The following is a 16,751-nucleotide window of genomic DNA, read 5'->3' as shown; positions in this document are numbered from 1 at the left end:
ATAGTCGGCATGGACTGGATGTCCAAAGTAGGAGTTGAAGTTGTGTGTGCCGAGAAGGCAATTCGCATTCCTTGTAAGGATAAAATGCCGGTGATGATTTATGGAGAAAAGGGTGATTCAAAGCTAAAACTCATTAGCTGTTTGAAAGCCAAAAAGTGTTTAGAAAAGGGATGTTATGCTATTTTAGCACATGTTAATAAAGTCGAAAAGAAAGAGAAGTGCATCAACGATGTGCCTGTGGCAAGAGATTTTCCTGAAGTTTTTCCGGAAGAATTGCCGGGATTACCTCCATTTAGATCTGTAGAATTTCAAATAGATTTAGTACCAGGAGCTGCACCATTCGAAGCATTGTATGGAAGGAAGTGTAGATCTCCTATCTGTTGGAATGAAGTAGGAGATCGACAATTAACTGGTCCCGAGATCATACATGAAACTACTGAAAAGATAGTACAAATTAAGGAGAGATTGAAAACAGCCCGTAGTCGCCAAAAGAGCTACGCTGATGTTCGAAGGAAACCATTAGAGTTTCAGATCGGTGACATGGTTATGTTAAAGGTATCACCATGGAAAGGTGTAATACGTTTTGGCAAAAGGGGTAAACTGAACCCAAGGTACGTAGGCCCGTTCAAGATCATCGAACGCATTGGACCGGTAGCTTATCGACTCAAGTTACCGCAACAACTCGCCGGAGTACATAATACTTTTCACGTCTCAAACCTTAAGAAGTGTCTTGCAAAGGAAGACCTCACCATTCCTCTTGAAGAAATCCATGTCGACGAGAAACTACAATTCATCGAAGAACCAATCGAAATCATGGATCGTGAAGTTAAACAGCTCAAGCAGAGCAACATACCGATCGTTAAGGTTCGTTGGAGTGCTAGAAGAGGTCCCGAGTTTACGTGGGAACGAGAGGATCAGATGAAACAAAAGTATCCACACTTGTTTCTCGATGACGCAAAATAGGTACAATTTTAAAATTTCGGGACGAAATTTATTTAACGGGGAGGTAATGTAACGACCCGCACTTTTTCGATCGTTCTATACTTATAAGATTAATATTTACATAAATTAAACCTTACCAACATGATAAGCAATCCAAATTGTTGAGACTTATGTTTTCGAAAAGAGTTTTACACAACGTTTGACCGTCTAGTTTGACCGATGATATCACGAACTATACAATATATGATAATTATACGTTTGTGTATATATATGTATATATACATATTTAACATGATCTAAGAATGTTTTAATATCTCATTTTGTATTAATAACAATAAGTTATAAGTATATTTTGAAACTACTAACTTAAGTTTTCAAAACGATAACCATACGTAACGTTATTTGACTTAAATACTTATAACCTATAATGTTTATACATATATCGTATAAGTAATGTATTTAATCACTTTTAAAGGGCTTACATACATAAAACAATATAAGTATATTTACAAAAGATAGCTATATTTGAATCCTCGTTCCGTTTTCTCAAAGATTTCTATACGTATACCTAGGGTATATGTACCCGTATCATACGCAGCTTCTAGATGTATTTACTATTGGTATATACCAATAAAAATCTGCTCCTTAGCAGCCTTAAATGATTAAGAAACATGTGGAACCAACCATTTGTCAAGTAGCATGAATTATTTAGCAAGAAAACAAAGTTAGGTATCTTTTTTTTCCTTTATAACCTAAAAACGTTTTTATGCATGCACACCATTTCTTCACCCCATTTTCTCATACTTACACTTCCATTTCTCTCTCAAAATACTCTTAACTTCATACTTGATCATCTCCAAGCATTTTCCCCATCATTTAGCTTCAAAAACAACACTTAAACCTCATAAGAAAACCTTACAAAAACACTTCAAGAAATCCTTCCAAGAACACCAACTTACTTCCAATCTTTCATCCACTTCCATCACCCTTTTGGTTCTAAGTTTTTACTCCTCTTTTACAGCAACCTTGTCCAAGGAACTTGAGGTAGAATCTATGTTTATAACCTTATTCGATTCATATATATATATAGCTATCATATTTTGTGGTATACAATTTTAACAACAAGAACATAGTTTGAAAGTTTTCAAACTTGTTTGCAAACTAAATAGATCCTTCTAACTTAACTTTTAAAATACTTCAAGACCTGTAATATAACTTAAATATATGTAAATTTAACAAGGTATAGCTTGGTTTTTCAAAGAACACCTTAAAAACTGAATTTACGACATTGGAGTGCAACCGGGGGCTATTTTGGGTTGGATAATTAAAAACCATCTTAAACTTTGAATTGGAGGTTTATTTTCTGGAAAAATGATTTTTACTATAAATATGATAACACATAAAAATTTCATAATTTAACTCAAAATATAAGTATTTTTAGAAAAATAATCATTTAAGGTTGTTTACATGATGGAAAATGATTAACTTCATAAGTTTCACTAAAGTTTGACCTATGACCTGTGATTTCGAATACAAACTAAGGTATTTACAGTTCATAGTCTTAAAGAGGGACTCGATCCAAGGAAGTGGCAAGTTGAATCAACGAAAACGGAGTTGTAACGAAGAAACTATGACCAAAACGAGATCGGATATCTAAGACTAGTTTAGCTACGAAAATAATTGGAGAAAATTAAATAAATCACATCTTTTTAAAATAACATGATATTTTATATATATGTACTCATAATTTAATTTTATATGGTTCAGGATCACCCGTAAACAATACGAGAAGATTAATCATAAGATCCCATGATTGTACGCAACACGTCATTTGACAACACCGGTACTTTATGTACGCAACACGTCATTTGACAACACCGGTACCATGGGTCAAGATTAATCTCGACCAATACATATACGATGGGGTTTTATTTATTTCGTTGGGAGTTTTATTTATTTCATTGCGGGTATATTAAACATCTAAAAATGAACCATTAAAATTGAATTACTAACAACGAACTGCTAACTACGGACTAAGGAATTATTAAAAGTATTAAAAGTATAACAAGTATATATATGTGACGTTTGTTTAAAAAGAAAAGGTATTGATATATTATATATGGATAGGTTCGTGATATCAACCGGAGACCAAGTCAAATTATATATATCTTCAAGACGAAAGTGAGTATATAGTCCCACTTTTAAACTCTAAATATTTCGGGATGAGAATACATGTATTTTATGTTTTACGTTATGGACACAAGTAACTGAAAAATATATATTCTACGTTGAGTTGTACCACTGGCATACTTCCCTGTAGCTTGGTAACTAATATTTACAGCGGTATTGTAAACGCGAATCCTGTTGATAGATCTATCGGGCTTGACAACCCCAACCGGACTGGACGACCAGTATTCAACGGTTGCACAGTACTTCGTTTCGTGACTACACTTGGTACAGTGTAGTAAGATTTCATATTAAAGGGAATATGCGACGTGATTAATTGTTAAGTATGGTTACCAAGTGCTCAACCACTTAGAATATTTTTATTAAACTGTTTATATACGAAATCTTGTGGTCTATATATATATTGCTGCCGGCACTAAACCTATATCTCACCAACTTTATGTTGACGTTTTAAGCATGTTCATTCTCAGGTGATAATTAGAAGCTTCCGCTGCAACATGTTGAATTTAAACAAGATCTTGAGTATGCATATTTGTGTCAAAAATAAAACTGCATATCGGAGGATTTGTGTTGTAAAATATGCTAGAAATCGTGTTGTTATCATCATTTGTAAAGTTTGTAAGTCGAAGATTATCGCTAAACGATAATCATCTTTATTTCGTCCAAAGCTTGTATCAAAAATAAGAATTATGGTTTGTAATGTATAATATATGCAGTTTTTCTTTTAAAAATGTCGCATATAGAGGTCAATACCTCGCAATGAAATCATACGTTATCTAACACGTTCTTACGGTTAAGGACGGGTTATGACAACTTTAATCACTAAGACTAGTGAATTAAAGTCTATTAACTTCAATTAACACAAACTTAGGGTAATCCATACCCATTTCATCCCATTAGGTCAACTAGTACATTTTGACCCATTTTAACTCACTTAAACTCACAAATCAAGTCAAACTTACCCATTAACCCTTCTTTCATAAATCTTAAAGTGCATTAGTGACTAACAACACCAATTGACACTTACAACCTCAAATCACAAGGCCAAAACCCTAGATTATGGCTATTAGGGTTTTATTACAACAACATAACCCAAACTCACCTATTTTACCCTCAAATGGGTCATACAAATCACTAGTACCCAAAACCCTAGTCATTAACCAATAAAACTCAAACTTAGAGTTAGAACTTACCGAGACTATCAACGCGTAGCTAGAGACACAAGGAACAACTTTAAATCCCGCTCCTAGGTTTGATTCACAAATCTCCAACTTCAAATCTCAAGATCAAGCTAGGTGGGTTTTGTGTTTTGGGAGAGAAATAGGAAAGAAAATGGAAATGAAAATGAAATAAATGGATGTGTGGTGGAGAGTTAATGTTCCCACCAGATTTATATGTCAAATTACCATTTTGTCCTTCCAAGTCATTTAATTTAAGCTAAAACCGGAATCAGAACTGCAGGACTGTCGCGACGCGACGTTACAAAGGAAAAATCACCCCTCTTAACTCAACTTCTGACCCTGGTTTGGTTGCTTTGCCGCGGCGCGGACCCATTTGTCGCGGCGCGGCCTAAGGCACGATCTGGTCAGTTCGACCATCTTAAACCCAAAAATCGTTTTACACAACATTAATTTGTTCAAGCCTCCAATACACGTCTAACTCTCATATCTAAGTCTCACAAGACTTAACACTAACCGAAGCTCCTTTAAGACTTATTTACGCACACACTAACAAGTACATATATATATATATATATATATATATATATATATATATATATATATATATATATATATATATATATATATGTATATATATATATATATATGTATATATGTATATATATATATATATGTATATATGTATATATCTACACAATTACGCATAAACAACGAGTTACATACGTACAAATGATTAAGTATGTACCTTTCGATACGTACGGGAAAAACGGGATGTTACATTAAGTATGTTCGAATAATCCTTTGTATGATATTATTAGGTTTTTTTTGAAAAAAGGATTTTGTTAATGACATTATTTAGGGTTGTCGTTAATATGCATTAAATCATTGTGCGTGGTGGTTTTAGTCACTTTCATTATGCCGGTTATCACAATGTACAATATGTTGAAACGTGTTAACAACAATCTAAAACCGCCAGTAGCAAAAAAAAAAAATCAAAAAAAAAAGAAAAAAAAAAAAAAAAAATAAAAAACCTTAAGTGCACCGTAGAAAATGTTCAGTTTTATTGTTTCTAGTTCTACCACCGCTTTCAAAACCAGATTTTTCCGATCAACGCAACCGCCCAAAAACCATGTCCATCAAAACCCTAAAACCAACTCTGATAATAACGCTCGCAACTCTCCTCCTCCTTCTTTCTACCACCTCCTCATTCTCCATTCCCAAAACAACTTCTTCATTCCAATCTCTTTTCTCCCTCTCCCACTCTCTCCTCACGCGCGTCGCCAACCTACGCGCCTCCCGAGGCGACATTTCCGGTTCAGTTAGACTCAAATCGATTGCTGATAAAATTGATAAACATAGCCATGGGTTTAGTTTCTATAAGGTTATGTGGTCTCTTAGTTGGGATTATATTAAAAATTACGCTTGGCGAGATTTTGGAACGGCGTCGTTTGGTGCTGTTTCTGATTTGAACCAGTTGATTAGGGTTTTGAATGAGTTGAATTCGGATGGTGACCGCATTGACTGGGTCAGACGGAATTATGCCACTCTGCTTAATCTCTCTAATTCTCTGTTTAATCGCTTACTCAAAATTTTCACTCATCCGGTAACACTTTCTTTTTATATTATTTTTTACAGTACTTTTATATGATATGTCATAATATTTATGCTACATTTTTGGTTTTGGTTCTAATAATAGGATTGGTGTCATACTAATGCAGGGTCCATTGAAGGATGTAATTGAGACGGTACGAGCTGAAATTGTGGATGGTGGGTTGCTTCGGGACTGTCTTGAATTGGGTAGCAGTGATTTGAAAGGTCTGATGCAGATACTAAAAGATGTTGCTTTAAAGTACCCTTCTTCTACTAGTGACAAAACCGAGTTATGACATGTATCCTGACTGTCTGTCTGTAAGTTGAATTCACTCACACTTTCTTGATAAATGGAAACTTTTGTTGTGCGTTGTCATCTCATTCTCAAATACGAGTGTTACTTATCATCTAGTTAGATTGACACCGTTAACGGTCTAAATTGAATTACGTGTTGGCGACTATATGATAAGGTTGATCTTTGTTGTATTAAGTATATGTGCTTAACCCCCATGCTATGTTATGGCTCACCATTTTCATTTGATCAATGCTTTATTGTTAATCTGCACACGGCATGATTTTCCTATTATTCATTTTTAAAAATGTTTTAAAGCAATTGAACTAAAACTATATTGAGAAACTATTGTAATCGAAAACTGAAACTTCCAACTTTGTTTCTATCTCTTTCCTCTTATTTAATTATTTCCTGAGATGTTTAATCTGGAATCATGAGAAGTACATGGTCGATCTATAATTTATGAGAAGTACGTGGTCGATTGAAGTGTATTTCATCGTCTAGAAATAAATATAAATAAATAAGAGGATGTTTAATCTAGAAGTGTACTTCTCATGATTCATAGAAATATAAATAAACAAGAGGATGTTTAATCTGATGATTTCTTGAGATGTTAATCTGGCATCTTTGGTGCGCTATCTCAAAGTGTACACTTTTTGTGATTTCTAGATGGTGAAATACAAAGCAACATAATAGTTCGTATATGGTTACATATGGTTCTCTGGCAACCAATGTGCCTTTCTAGTTATTCATAATCTTCATTTTACTAATGAATTATAGCATTTTTTTCTCTTTAGTGATTTTAAGAAGATCAAGTGTGGCTAATAACACACTCCGCCTATCCAAGACGTATATGTTGAGGAAATATTGCTAGTAATGTGATGTGATTAATTACTGATGATAATTGCGCTAAACATGTTTTTACTCCATATCTTTTTATAATTCACACAAAGAATTGTGATTACATTTTCACACGAGTTTCCGTTAGTAAGTAAAATAACTTGTCCTCTCCACAAACACAATATGTTCTTTTTGTAGCCTGCTTAATGAAGTTATACAAGTCACCATGTTTCATGCTGAAGATTTGGATAAGATTGTGTGATAGCTAATTTTATGTCGAAACCCTTATGCATACGATAACATGATCATTTGGTGTCTTAGTTACCTTTTTTTGTACGGCGGTTAGGAGTCAATGATGGGGTTCCGAACGCGATGTTGGAATCCACCCACCCGATCATTTCTTGGGACGAACATTATAGTCTCACCGCCCCTCTGGAGGAAACCTTCACGACGAATCCATATGGCGTCGCGTGTGGTAAAACCCCCTCGGGGAGGAAACCCCCACGGCGAATCCATAGGGCATCGCGTGTGGTAAATCCCCCTCGGGTGAGGCTTGAACGCAATACGTCCACAACCTCCGAGGTCTTTGAAATGGATGGGTAACTTTAAGGAAATATTTTGCGGCTCGTGGGGATCGAACCCCTGACCTCCCATATAATCCCTTATGGAAAGTCAGATCATCATTAATACACCAACGCCTTGAGGTTTCTTAGTTACCCTTTTGATGACAAGAGTCCATGACTTTGCAGTTTTAACATGTAAGCTTGTTCCGCCGAAGACAATGCAGTTTTTAATGAGCTAAATCTTTTATTGTGCCATTGAGACGTTTTCTTCAGCCTAGATGAATAAAAATCAACCAACCTTTTGCGTAAGATCGAAAAGTAGGATTCTATATTTTCAGGGTAGCAGCTTATGAGATGCTGTAAGGTTAGATGTACCATATTTGAGTCTTCATTGGAAAAGAACATGTTTACATCGATATGTATGACAAGTGGGAAAACTCCTAAATGATGAATGCTTTTAAAGAGGTACTAGAATGAATACGGGATTTGTTGTTCACATTCAATTTGTGACAAAAAGAATCAAGATGTATTTCCAACACTTTTTTTTTTGTTTCACTAGTAGTTTGCGCGATAGGATTCCTTGGTATTACTCAGCCTTATGTTGGCCTTGATACTTTTCAATTGACAAGGAAATTCAGCAGTTTACTAGCAATGGAGAAAATGGTATATATCCCTATGCCTGATCGTGTGCCTGAATCAAAAAATACAAATTTGTGGACATTTTTTCTTCAGTCAATAAGAAACACAATTAGAACACGAAAGGGATGTGATCAGTCATCTATACAAAAAGTAGCTATCATACAAATTCATTATCTTTTTTTAGCACCGAAAATGTATCGCACTTATCCTAGCAACTTTAATAAACAGTTTGTGGCAACTTTTATTGAGCATGACAAGTTAATTATGAAGATTGATGATGTTTGCAAAGATGCAAATGCATTTCTTAATGAGAATCATAAGAAGATGTGGAGAAGAAGCAAGTTTGGCACAATTGGCAAATGTAGTTCGTTACTGACAATAATTCAGAAACGTTATATTCTTGAATAGTGGAGTACACACTAGTGTCTTCTCTTCTTAATTTTATCAGTAAAAGATCAAGGTATTGTTTAATAGTAAAATGGTTATTGTTAATAAAGCCACATTGGGTCCTAGACTACTAGTGCCAAGAATTATCTCAATCGAATCAAGGCAAGTGTGTACATCTGAGTAACCCTTCTCCAAGTAACCCTTCTCCAGGTAGTTTGAACTTCCTCGGGTGAACAGAGAAAACCTTACACGTTTGCTGTCTACCTACTTATTTTGAACTCGATATACATAATACTTGGTTGAGAATGAAGTTTGTGGTATTGTTGACGACCGAGCCGAAGGTAAAATTGCACATCATGTTGATGTTGCTACAATTTTTAGTGACTAATGATAGATGTGATAGAATTTGATCTCCTGTATTTGAGTTGCTACTCGAGTTGTTTGATATTGTTTTTTTTTTTTTTTTTTTTTTATCAATTCTTCTCTTATAAATGACTCAACTAGGGTTGCCAAATTTATGTACTATTCATATTAGTGTTCTCGTGGGTCGGTTATCGTGCATTCGGTGTTGGTTTATTTAGCATTTGAGTTCAGTACAATTGTGTAAAGGTGACATTTGTTCCTTCAGTACAGCTATTATGTTATGGTGCTACTCATCTTGTTGGAAATGTGAGATGTGCAAGTATGTAAATTATTTGTTTTGTTTTTATGGGCAAAAATAACGAAAACTTTATTAATAACTAAGAAAACATACAGAGACACAACACGAACCAACTAACCCGGCATCCAAACGCAACAACACTAAACAACTTGAAACCCGCAAAACAAAAACCGTACAAATCCAAACGGAAAAAAAGATGGCGAGAAATCAGACCACCCGATCCGATTCCAAATCCTCTAAATTCCAAACGGAAATGACAAACAACATACATACCAATATTATTTGGTTATAACTTATAACATTATGTTTTGACAGAGTAATATAGGTAGCCCAAAAGCGTCGTAGTGGGATCACATAACATTAGTTAATGTAGTTGTGGTTGTTGAGAAGTGATATGCAGAAATGTTTCATTGATTATTGACACTGAATGAATATTACAAAGTTGATTATTATGAACATGAATGGAAGAAACTTTGAAGACTACATTTTGACATGCTTGGCTTTTGTATCCGTTGAAGCTTTGGAGTAGCCGTTAGGCTGCCTGCGATTGGTGCCACATTTATGATCTTTCTTTTCTTTTATTTTCAAACACTCCACCTCAAGTTGAATAGTGGGATTTCCATAATTCAACTTGCCTAATACGTCGTTGAGGAGTCTTTCGTTGACTAGTCAATCACGAGCTAGTCTTCAATATTATTCGGTCGATTCCCGACTTGAACTTCTTTGATTTGCCTCGATCATCAAGCTCGCGACATGAACCTAGTTCAATCTTGAACCTTTACTAGTTCGCCAAGAAGTATTCATTTTTCTAGACATGAACCCAGTTCCACTTGAACCTTCATTGGTTCGCCCGACATGAACCCTGTTCAACATTAGCCATGTTTGGTTCGCCTGGAGTGTCTTTCTTTATTCCGTTAGATGCATCGGTGATCAACTCACAGTGTTGCTAGAATTGATCTCCCCCTCACCGCGTGTTGAATATATACCGGAAATATCATTAAAAAACAAAGGATTAGTGACGTTCTAATCATAAAATCAGTCATAATCACATTTGTTTTCCAATTAAATTTTTGTCAACAAATTTTAGGGTCATCCTTTTAGTATCCATCACAAAAACAACATATCCATATCCATTTTATTCGTTTCCATCTCCTCATTATTTGAAAGGCTGACTTCCCATATTAAGAATTGACAAGATTCAGTCAAAATGTTTGGATACAGTCGAAAGTTTTGTCCATTTACTTTTAAAAGGATATTTTTGATTCCTTACTAAAAAAAAAGGATATTTTGGATAGCTCTGATACCATGTTAACAATTGATATGCCAAAATATTGAATCAAATGAAGTAAACTGAATTGATAATTACTGAATTGATTATGAAGTAAAAAGCTATAAACTTTGAAGACTACATTTTGAAATAGTTGGTTTTTGTATCCGTTAAAGCTTGTATGCGTTGAAGCTTTGGAGTAGCCGTTACGCTGCCTGCGATTGGTGCCAGGTTTATGATCTTTCTTTTGTTTTATTTTCTAACACTCCCCTTTAAGTTGAATAGTGGGATTTCCATAATTCAACTTGCCCAATGCATCGTTGAGGAGTCTTTTGTTGACTAGTCAATCACGAGCTAGTCTTCAATTTTATTCGGTTGATTACCGACTTGAACTTCTTTGATTTTCCTCGATCATCAAGCTCCCGACATGAACCTAGTTCAAAATTAAACCTTTACTAGTTCGCCAAGAAGTATTCATTTTCTAGACATGAACCCAGTTCCACTTGAACCTTCAATGGTTCGCCCGACATGAACCCTGTTCAACATTAGCCTTGTTTGGTTCGCCTGGAGTGTCTTTCTTTGTTCCGTTAGATGCATCAGTGTTCAACTCACGGTGTCGCTAGAATTAATCTCCCTCTCCCTGTGTGTTGAATATATACCAGAAATATCATTAAAAAACAAAGGATTAGTGACGTTTTAATCATAAAATCAGTCATAATCACATTTGTTTTCCAATTAAATTTTTGTGTCAACAAATTTTAGGGCCATCCTTTTAGTATCCATCACAACAACAGCATATCCATTTTATTCGTTTCAATCTCCTCATTATTTGAAAGGCTGACTTTCCATGTTAAGAATTGACAAGATACAGTCAAAATATTTGGAATAGTTGACAAAATACAGTCAAAAGTATTGTCCATTTACTTTTAAAGGATATTTTTGTTTCCTTACTTTGAAAAAAGGTTTTGAAGACTTTTGTACTTTCTGAAAGGCCACTTGACCATTTTTTTTTTTTACTCATCAAGAACTCCAATGGTCATTTGTTGCGCACCTCAAAAGTGTTTTTTTTTCTTCACTTTTACAGTTCATTCCAACCATATTTTAATAAAAAAAAACTTTTTTTTAATAAATTTAAACACTTACGGAGTAGTATCCAAGGTGTTTTCACTTCATTGCCTCTTTCAAAGAAAGAGTATAGTATTTATTACCCTTCTTCCCTCTTGATCGATTGGAATCTTGGTCAAAATTAGAACTAGGTTTCCTTATTCAGAATATTTTGGACAAGAGTGTTTTTAGACACAAAACTAATTTTATCTTTCATCTTAACCTTTTCTTCCCTAAACTCAGTCACCGACTAAATTAGGGTTTATATCTTTCATTCCAACCGTTCTCCCACCATGACGGTTGCAGCTATGAACACGAAAATAAAGGAAAAAGTTTGAGGATTTGAGGTGTTAACTCAAACCTTTACAAATTTTCGAAGCCATGAAAATGAAGCATTTGTGGTGTCGTTGCGGGTAGCTTCATGGTTGACGCCGACTACCGCTGCTGCTCCCTTTGCCGCCGTTCAGGTCGTTGATGTCTTTTCTCTTTTCGGTGCCAGGTAATCTACCTACGGTCGCCATTAACTATTGATGGTTGGTGGTGGCCACCGTTGTTGGTAGCCTCTTGATTACCCACGACTGCAAATCCCACTTTTCCTTTGTTCTAAAGGAACAATAAACTCACCATGGCAACTATTATTTTTTTCCTGGTAACCGCTGATTTTAGCCTTGATTTGAGCTACCGTCATTTTGGACATGGTAGCTTGATTTCTAGGTAAGTGAAGTAAGCCTTGAAGTGTGATTGCTTTGATTCTAGGATCAGCAATCCTTTCGGCTCTTCCTGTTACCTGAATTAGGTTGAGTATCGAAATGTTTTAATGAGCTACCGTCGATCGACATGGCAACTCAGTTTGGTAAATGATTAAAGCTTATAATCGGTTGTCTTAATCTAAGATCGACACCGTTAGCTCTGATACCATGTTAAGAAGTGATATGCGGAAATGTTTCATTGATTATTGACGCTGAATGAATATTACAAAGTTGATTATTATGAACAAGAATGGAGGAAACTTTGAAGACTACATTTTAAAATAGTTGGCTTTTGTATCCGTTGAAGCTTGTATCAGTTGAAGCTTTGGAGTAGCTGTTAGGCTGCCTGCGATTGGTGCCAGGTTCATGATCTTCCTTTTGTTTTATTTTCTAATAGTGGTAGTAACTTGTACTCTTCCTGATAATCGCGTATCAAGAGTTAACGCGAAAGAAAAATATATAAATCAGACTCTAAAGACCATAATTTTTTTTTCATAAGTCAATACAAATGAAAAATATGAAAACTAATTAAAAGACTAAGGGATGAAAACTAATAAAAAGAGAGTCAAGTTAAGAAAAATACTAGCTTCAGATCTAAGGAAAATACTAGCTTCAGACCTAATTAATCTAGTAATAAATAATAAAAAAAGTTTTCATAGATATTAAAAAAATTAGCTATCTATAAATGTTGGACTCGTTTTTCGTTCAAACAATAGAATTATAGATAAACACAAAAAGAATTTCTCAAAATTGTATGTACATGTTTATCAAATAATTTTCAACAACGTAGAAAAGTGGGCATAGGCAATCTTAAGTTATGTGATCGAATGTTTACACTAGGTAAAGATACTCATCACCACTCAAAAAACCCAAATAGAGATTTGGAGATAGGTAAACTGAAAAATTAAATCATCAGCTGGGAATTCAGTTTTGATTTGTATCATCAAATTCATTGATGTAAGAAATATTTTTGCAAAAGGTCTCCTATTTGATAATAACAAAAACAAATATTAAATCGATTACAAGATAAATACATGATGTAAAATATATGTTAAAAATAATTTTAATCTTTGTTGTAACTAAATGTCCCATCCGATTGATAATAAAGGAATTGATAATAAGAAATTGTGAGTCCCTTATTAGCTCAAATCGGTGGCTAGATAATACCTTTAATCATTGTTATTATTTGAAATGAAGATATTCGGTTAGTCAAGTGCTTCAGTTGTGAGGGGCGATAAACTTTCGAGATGTGATAGACAGACGGCTCGTGGATCACTTGGGTCTGCTTTGAAGATCGTTTAAGTTGGTATCAAAGCCACTCATTTGTTGTTCGGGATGGTGGGTAAATGTAAGACCCGATTATTTATTGTACATAAGCGTATATAGAGTACATGAAGTGTGGGTGACCTTGTGTATTTAAACGGAGGTCAGAAGCTGAACTGGGCAAGGTGCACTCAGCGCACACCTAAGGGTGCGCGCAGCGCACTATTACTGTAGCCTGGTTCTGCTTATTTTAATCAGATATTTTGATAGGCTTTTTGATAATTTTACTTGTGGACGAGTTTGAGGCCAGTAGGTCAGATCTTGGGAGTCATTCACTCCATTTCCAACAACCTTATCCTTTTCCACTTCAATTTTAGAGAGAGAGTGTGATTCTTGTGTGAGAAAGCTCAAGCCAAGGAAGGAGGAGCTAGTTTTGGGTCTTAGCTAGAGTTCTAAAGTTGTCCATCTCCTCTCTAGCTACGTTTTGGTTGTAGTGGTATGTTCTAACTTTGATTTTCTTACTTTGATTTATGTATGGGTTAGGGTTTGGGTAAGTGATGAACATAAAACCCATATTTGATGATTTTGGGTGTTCTTGGGTAAGAGGGGGTCATGAAGACTCAATGGTGACTAACCTAGGGTTTCAAAATGTTAATTGATGTTTATGAGTTCTAATTGGTTAGTCAATCACTAGCACACCTAGTTAATTAGTAAATGGGAGTTAGATGGGTTAGTAGATAACCCGAAATGGGTGTGTTGACTTTAAATTAGTCAAAGGGCTAATGATTGACCTAATTGGGAAATATGGGTATGAAATACCCTAATTGTGTAATGGTTAGTGTTGTTGGACCTTAATCACTAGCTTTTAAGTGATTAATGATGGTCTTGACCCTTAAAGGGTGGTTTTGGTGAAAATGGGGCATTTAATGCATTTAAGTCATTAAATGCACATAAGTGAAATTTTTGGTATTTAGTCCAACTAGTTATGTGGGTTGATTGAAGTACTTATTATATTAGGTACTTTGCTTTGAAGCTTGCAGAAGTATAAAACCGTCACCAAATCGTTAAAGGTGAGTGGAATGATTATATGCATATGTATGTAATGTATTTATTTGTATGCTATGGTATGAACCAAAGATCCGGTAGTGCCATAGTATGTGCGAGCGTGCTATGATGTGAACCAAAGAGCCGGTAGTATCATAGTATGTGTGTTATAGTGTGAACCAAAGAGCCGGTAGCACTATAACACAATTTGTTAGGGTGTGAACCAAAGAGCCGATAGCACTCTAGCGTGAGTATGACTCGAGTTGTGATGTGAACCAAAGAGCCGGTAGCATCATGACAAATGCGTATGGTGTGAACCAAAGAGCCGGTAGCACCATGATGCGAGAATGGTTAACCATGGTTGTGTATTATTTTGTAGCATATTATATTAAGTCGATTATATGTTACTGATTACGCTAGTAGGGGTTTGTTGGAGAATATTAGCTTTGTACTTGTGATGGTATGCTAATTGTATTGCTAGCGTGTATGCGATAAATGTGTAAGTGATTGCAAGTAGGTATATTATATATATATATGGGTATAATTATTGCATTCACTAAGCTTTGCTTACCCTCTCGTTGTTTATCTTTTTTATAGGCTCCGGCGTTGACAAGGGTAAGGGCCTTCGATTGGATTAGAGATCCCGCTTGTTGTTTAGGAGACGCTTTTGGGATGTGATAGCTTTTGGAGTTTGACCGAGATTTGGGTAGTTTAACCCCAAACACCATGCTCATAGTGTCGTTTGGAATTTAAACTAGTGTGGTCGAAACTCGAACTTTTGTATGAAACTCGTAACACGGCCGATGTGGGCCCCGTTTTGTAAAACTCATTTTATTATTGAATCGTGTGAGTTTTAACCATTATAACATGTAGTGAAAAGCGTTTCATCTAAATATGTCGGGAAGTGGGAGATCTTTAATTGAAAATTGACAAAACCGGACAGAACTGAATTTGGGCCTGTGCGCGCCGCGCACCCTGAGGTGGTGCGCGTGGCGCACTCTTCTGAAATAAAAAAAAAAAAATTTGTTTCACGTGTTCGATTGTATATTGGGTTGGGTTGTTACAAGTGGTATCAGAGCATGGTCTAAGGGATTTAGGCGACTTGAGATAGGTGCCTAGACTTAGATTTATTTGTATATGCGCTTTATGCGGGACTTGTAGGAGACGGGTCGGACCGGGAGTTGATTAGTGCTTAGGTTTATGTGAACTAACCTTGCGCTAATTGTTTTGTGTTGTGTTAGCAATCATCAAGCGAGATAGATGTTGTACTAGCAAGTTAATGCGACGTGCTCGCGTAACAATGATTAGCTACCATTGTTACGGGTTCAAATCGTGTCAAACAAGCAATGTACGATGATTGTTGAGCAAGATGGGGTAGTGTGGTGTATATGTATATATACATACGTGTTATGTCTTTTCGTTTCGTTGTTTAATCTATTTCATTTCTTAAGAATGAAGACGGAAGATGGGTACGGAACGGAAGAGCCTACTCATGAAAGGAGGAATGAGTTAATGGTAATGGGTGAAGCCGCGATTGAACAATGCGTCTCGGGTTTCGCCAATGGAGTTAGTCAAGTAGTTAAGGAGTCAATCGAAGGACGAGTAACCGAGATGGTCCGAGACCAAGTGACTAAGGTTGTAAGGGAAGAGTTCGAGAAGAGGTTCTCCAAGCCTCAAGGTAGTGGTGAAGAAGAAGTACTTGCAAGGCTAGAGCCACATGGTGCTCCGAGCAATAGGAAGAGAGGTACGTCTGAAGGCATCGGGAATGTGAAAAAGAAGAGTAAGGGAGGTTGCACATCTAAATGTTTCAATTGTGGTGTTAGGGGCCACAAGATATGGGAGTGCACGTTGCCGAGGAGTGATAACGGAATGTGCTACCATTGTCATAAAGAGGGGAACCGAAGGTCGAAGTGTCCTGAATTGTTTATTGATCAAAGTAGAGGTGTAATTGAGGCAGCTAGTAGCATGAGGAAGGGAGCGTCGGGCTCTGGTGGGTTGAAGTGTTACAATTGTGGGCAACGGGGACATAAGTCTTGTGAATG

The 16,751-nt window shown here is 35.8% G+C and overlaps 2 protein-coding genes across 3 annotated transcripts in view; one reads left to right on the top strand and one right to left on the bottom strand.

The window, feature by feature from the left end:
• Positions 1-5,674, bottom strand: part of LOC139843872 (alpha,alpha-trehalose-phosphate synthase [UDP-forming] 1-like) — a 35,826-nt gene extending 30,152 nt beyond the window's left edge. The window contains exon 1 of the mRNA XM_071834046.1: positions 5,342-5,674. The gene's annotated coding sequence lies outside the window, so the exon portion shown is untranslated. The remainder of the gene's footprint in view (positions 1-5,341) is intronic.
• On the top strand, positions 5,362-8,016 carry LOC139843873 (uncharacterized). 2 transcript variants are annotated; one of them, XM_071834048.1, is made up of 3 exons: positions 5,362-5,913; positions 6,029-6,218; positions 7,782-8,016. In XM_071834048.1, the coding sequence occupies exons 1-2, from the start codon at positions 5,440-5,442 to the stop codon at positions 6,194-6,196; spliced, it is 642 nt and encodes a 213-aa protein (XP_071690149.1). In that variant the 5' UTR covers positions 5,362-5,439; the 3' UTR covers positions 6,197-6,218; positions 7,782-8,016. The 2 variants fall into 2 exon arrangements, with proteins under 2 accessions (XP_071690149.1, XP_071690148.1); XM_071834047.1 differs by lacking the exon at positions 7,782-8,016 and having other exon boundaries at positions 6,029-6,419.
• Positions 8,017-16,751: the final 8,735 nt, after the last annotated feature.

The sequence above is a fragment of the Rutidosis leptorrhynchoides genome, chromosome 4 (assembly GCF_046630445.1).
Source record: "Rutidosis leptorrhynchoides isolate AG116_Rl617_1_P2 chromosome 4, CSIRO_AGI_Rlap_v1, whole genome shotgun sequence".
Classification (NCBI taxonomy): domain Eukaryota; kingdom Viridiplantae; phylum Streptophyta; class Magnoliopsida; order Asterales; family Asteraceae; genus Rutidosis; species Rutidosis leptorrhynchoides.
The sequence above is the reverse complement of the archived record's forward strand: the minus strand, read 5'-3'. Positions and strand labels throughout refer to the sequence as shown.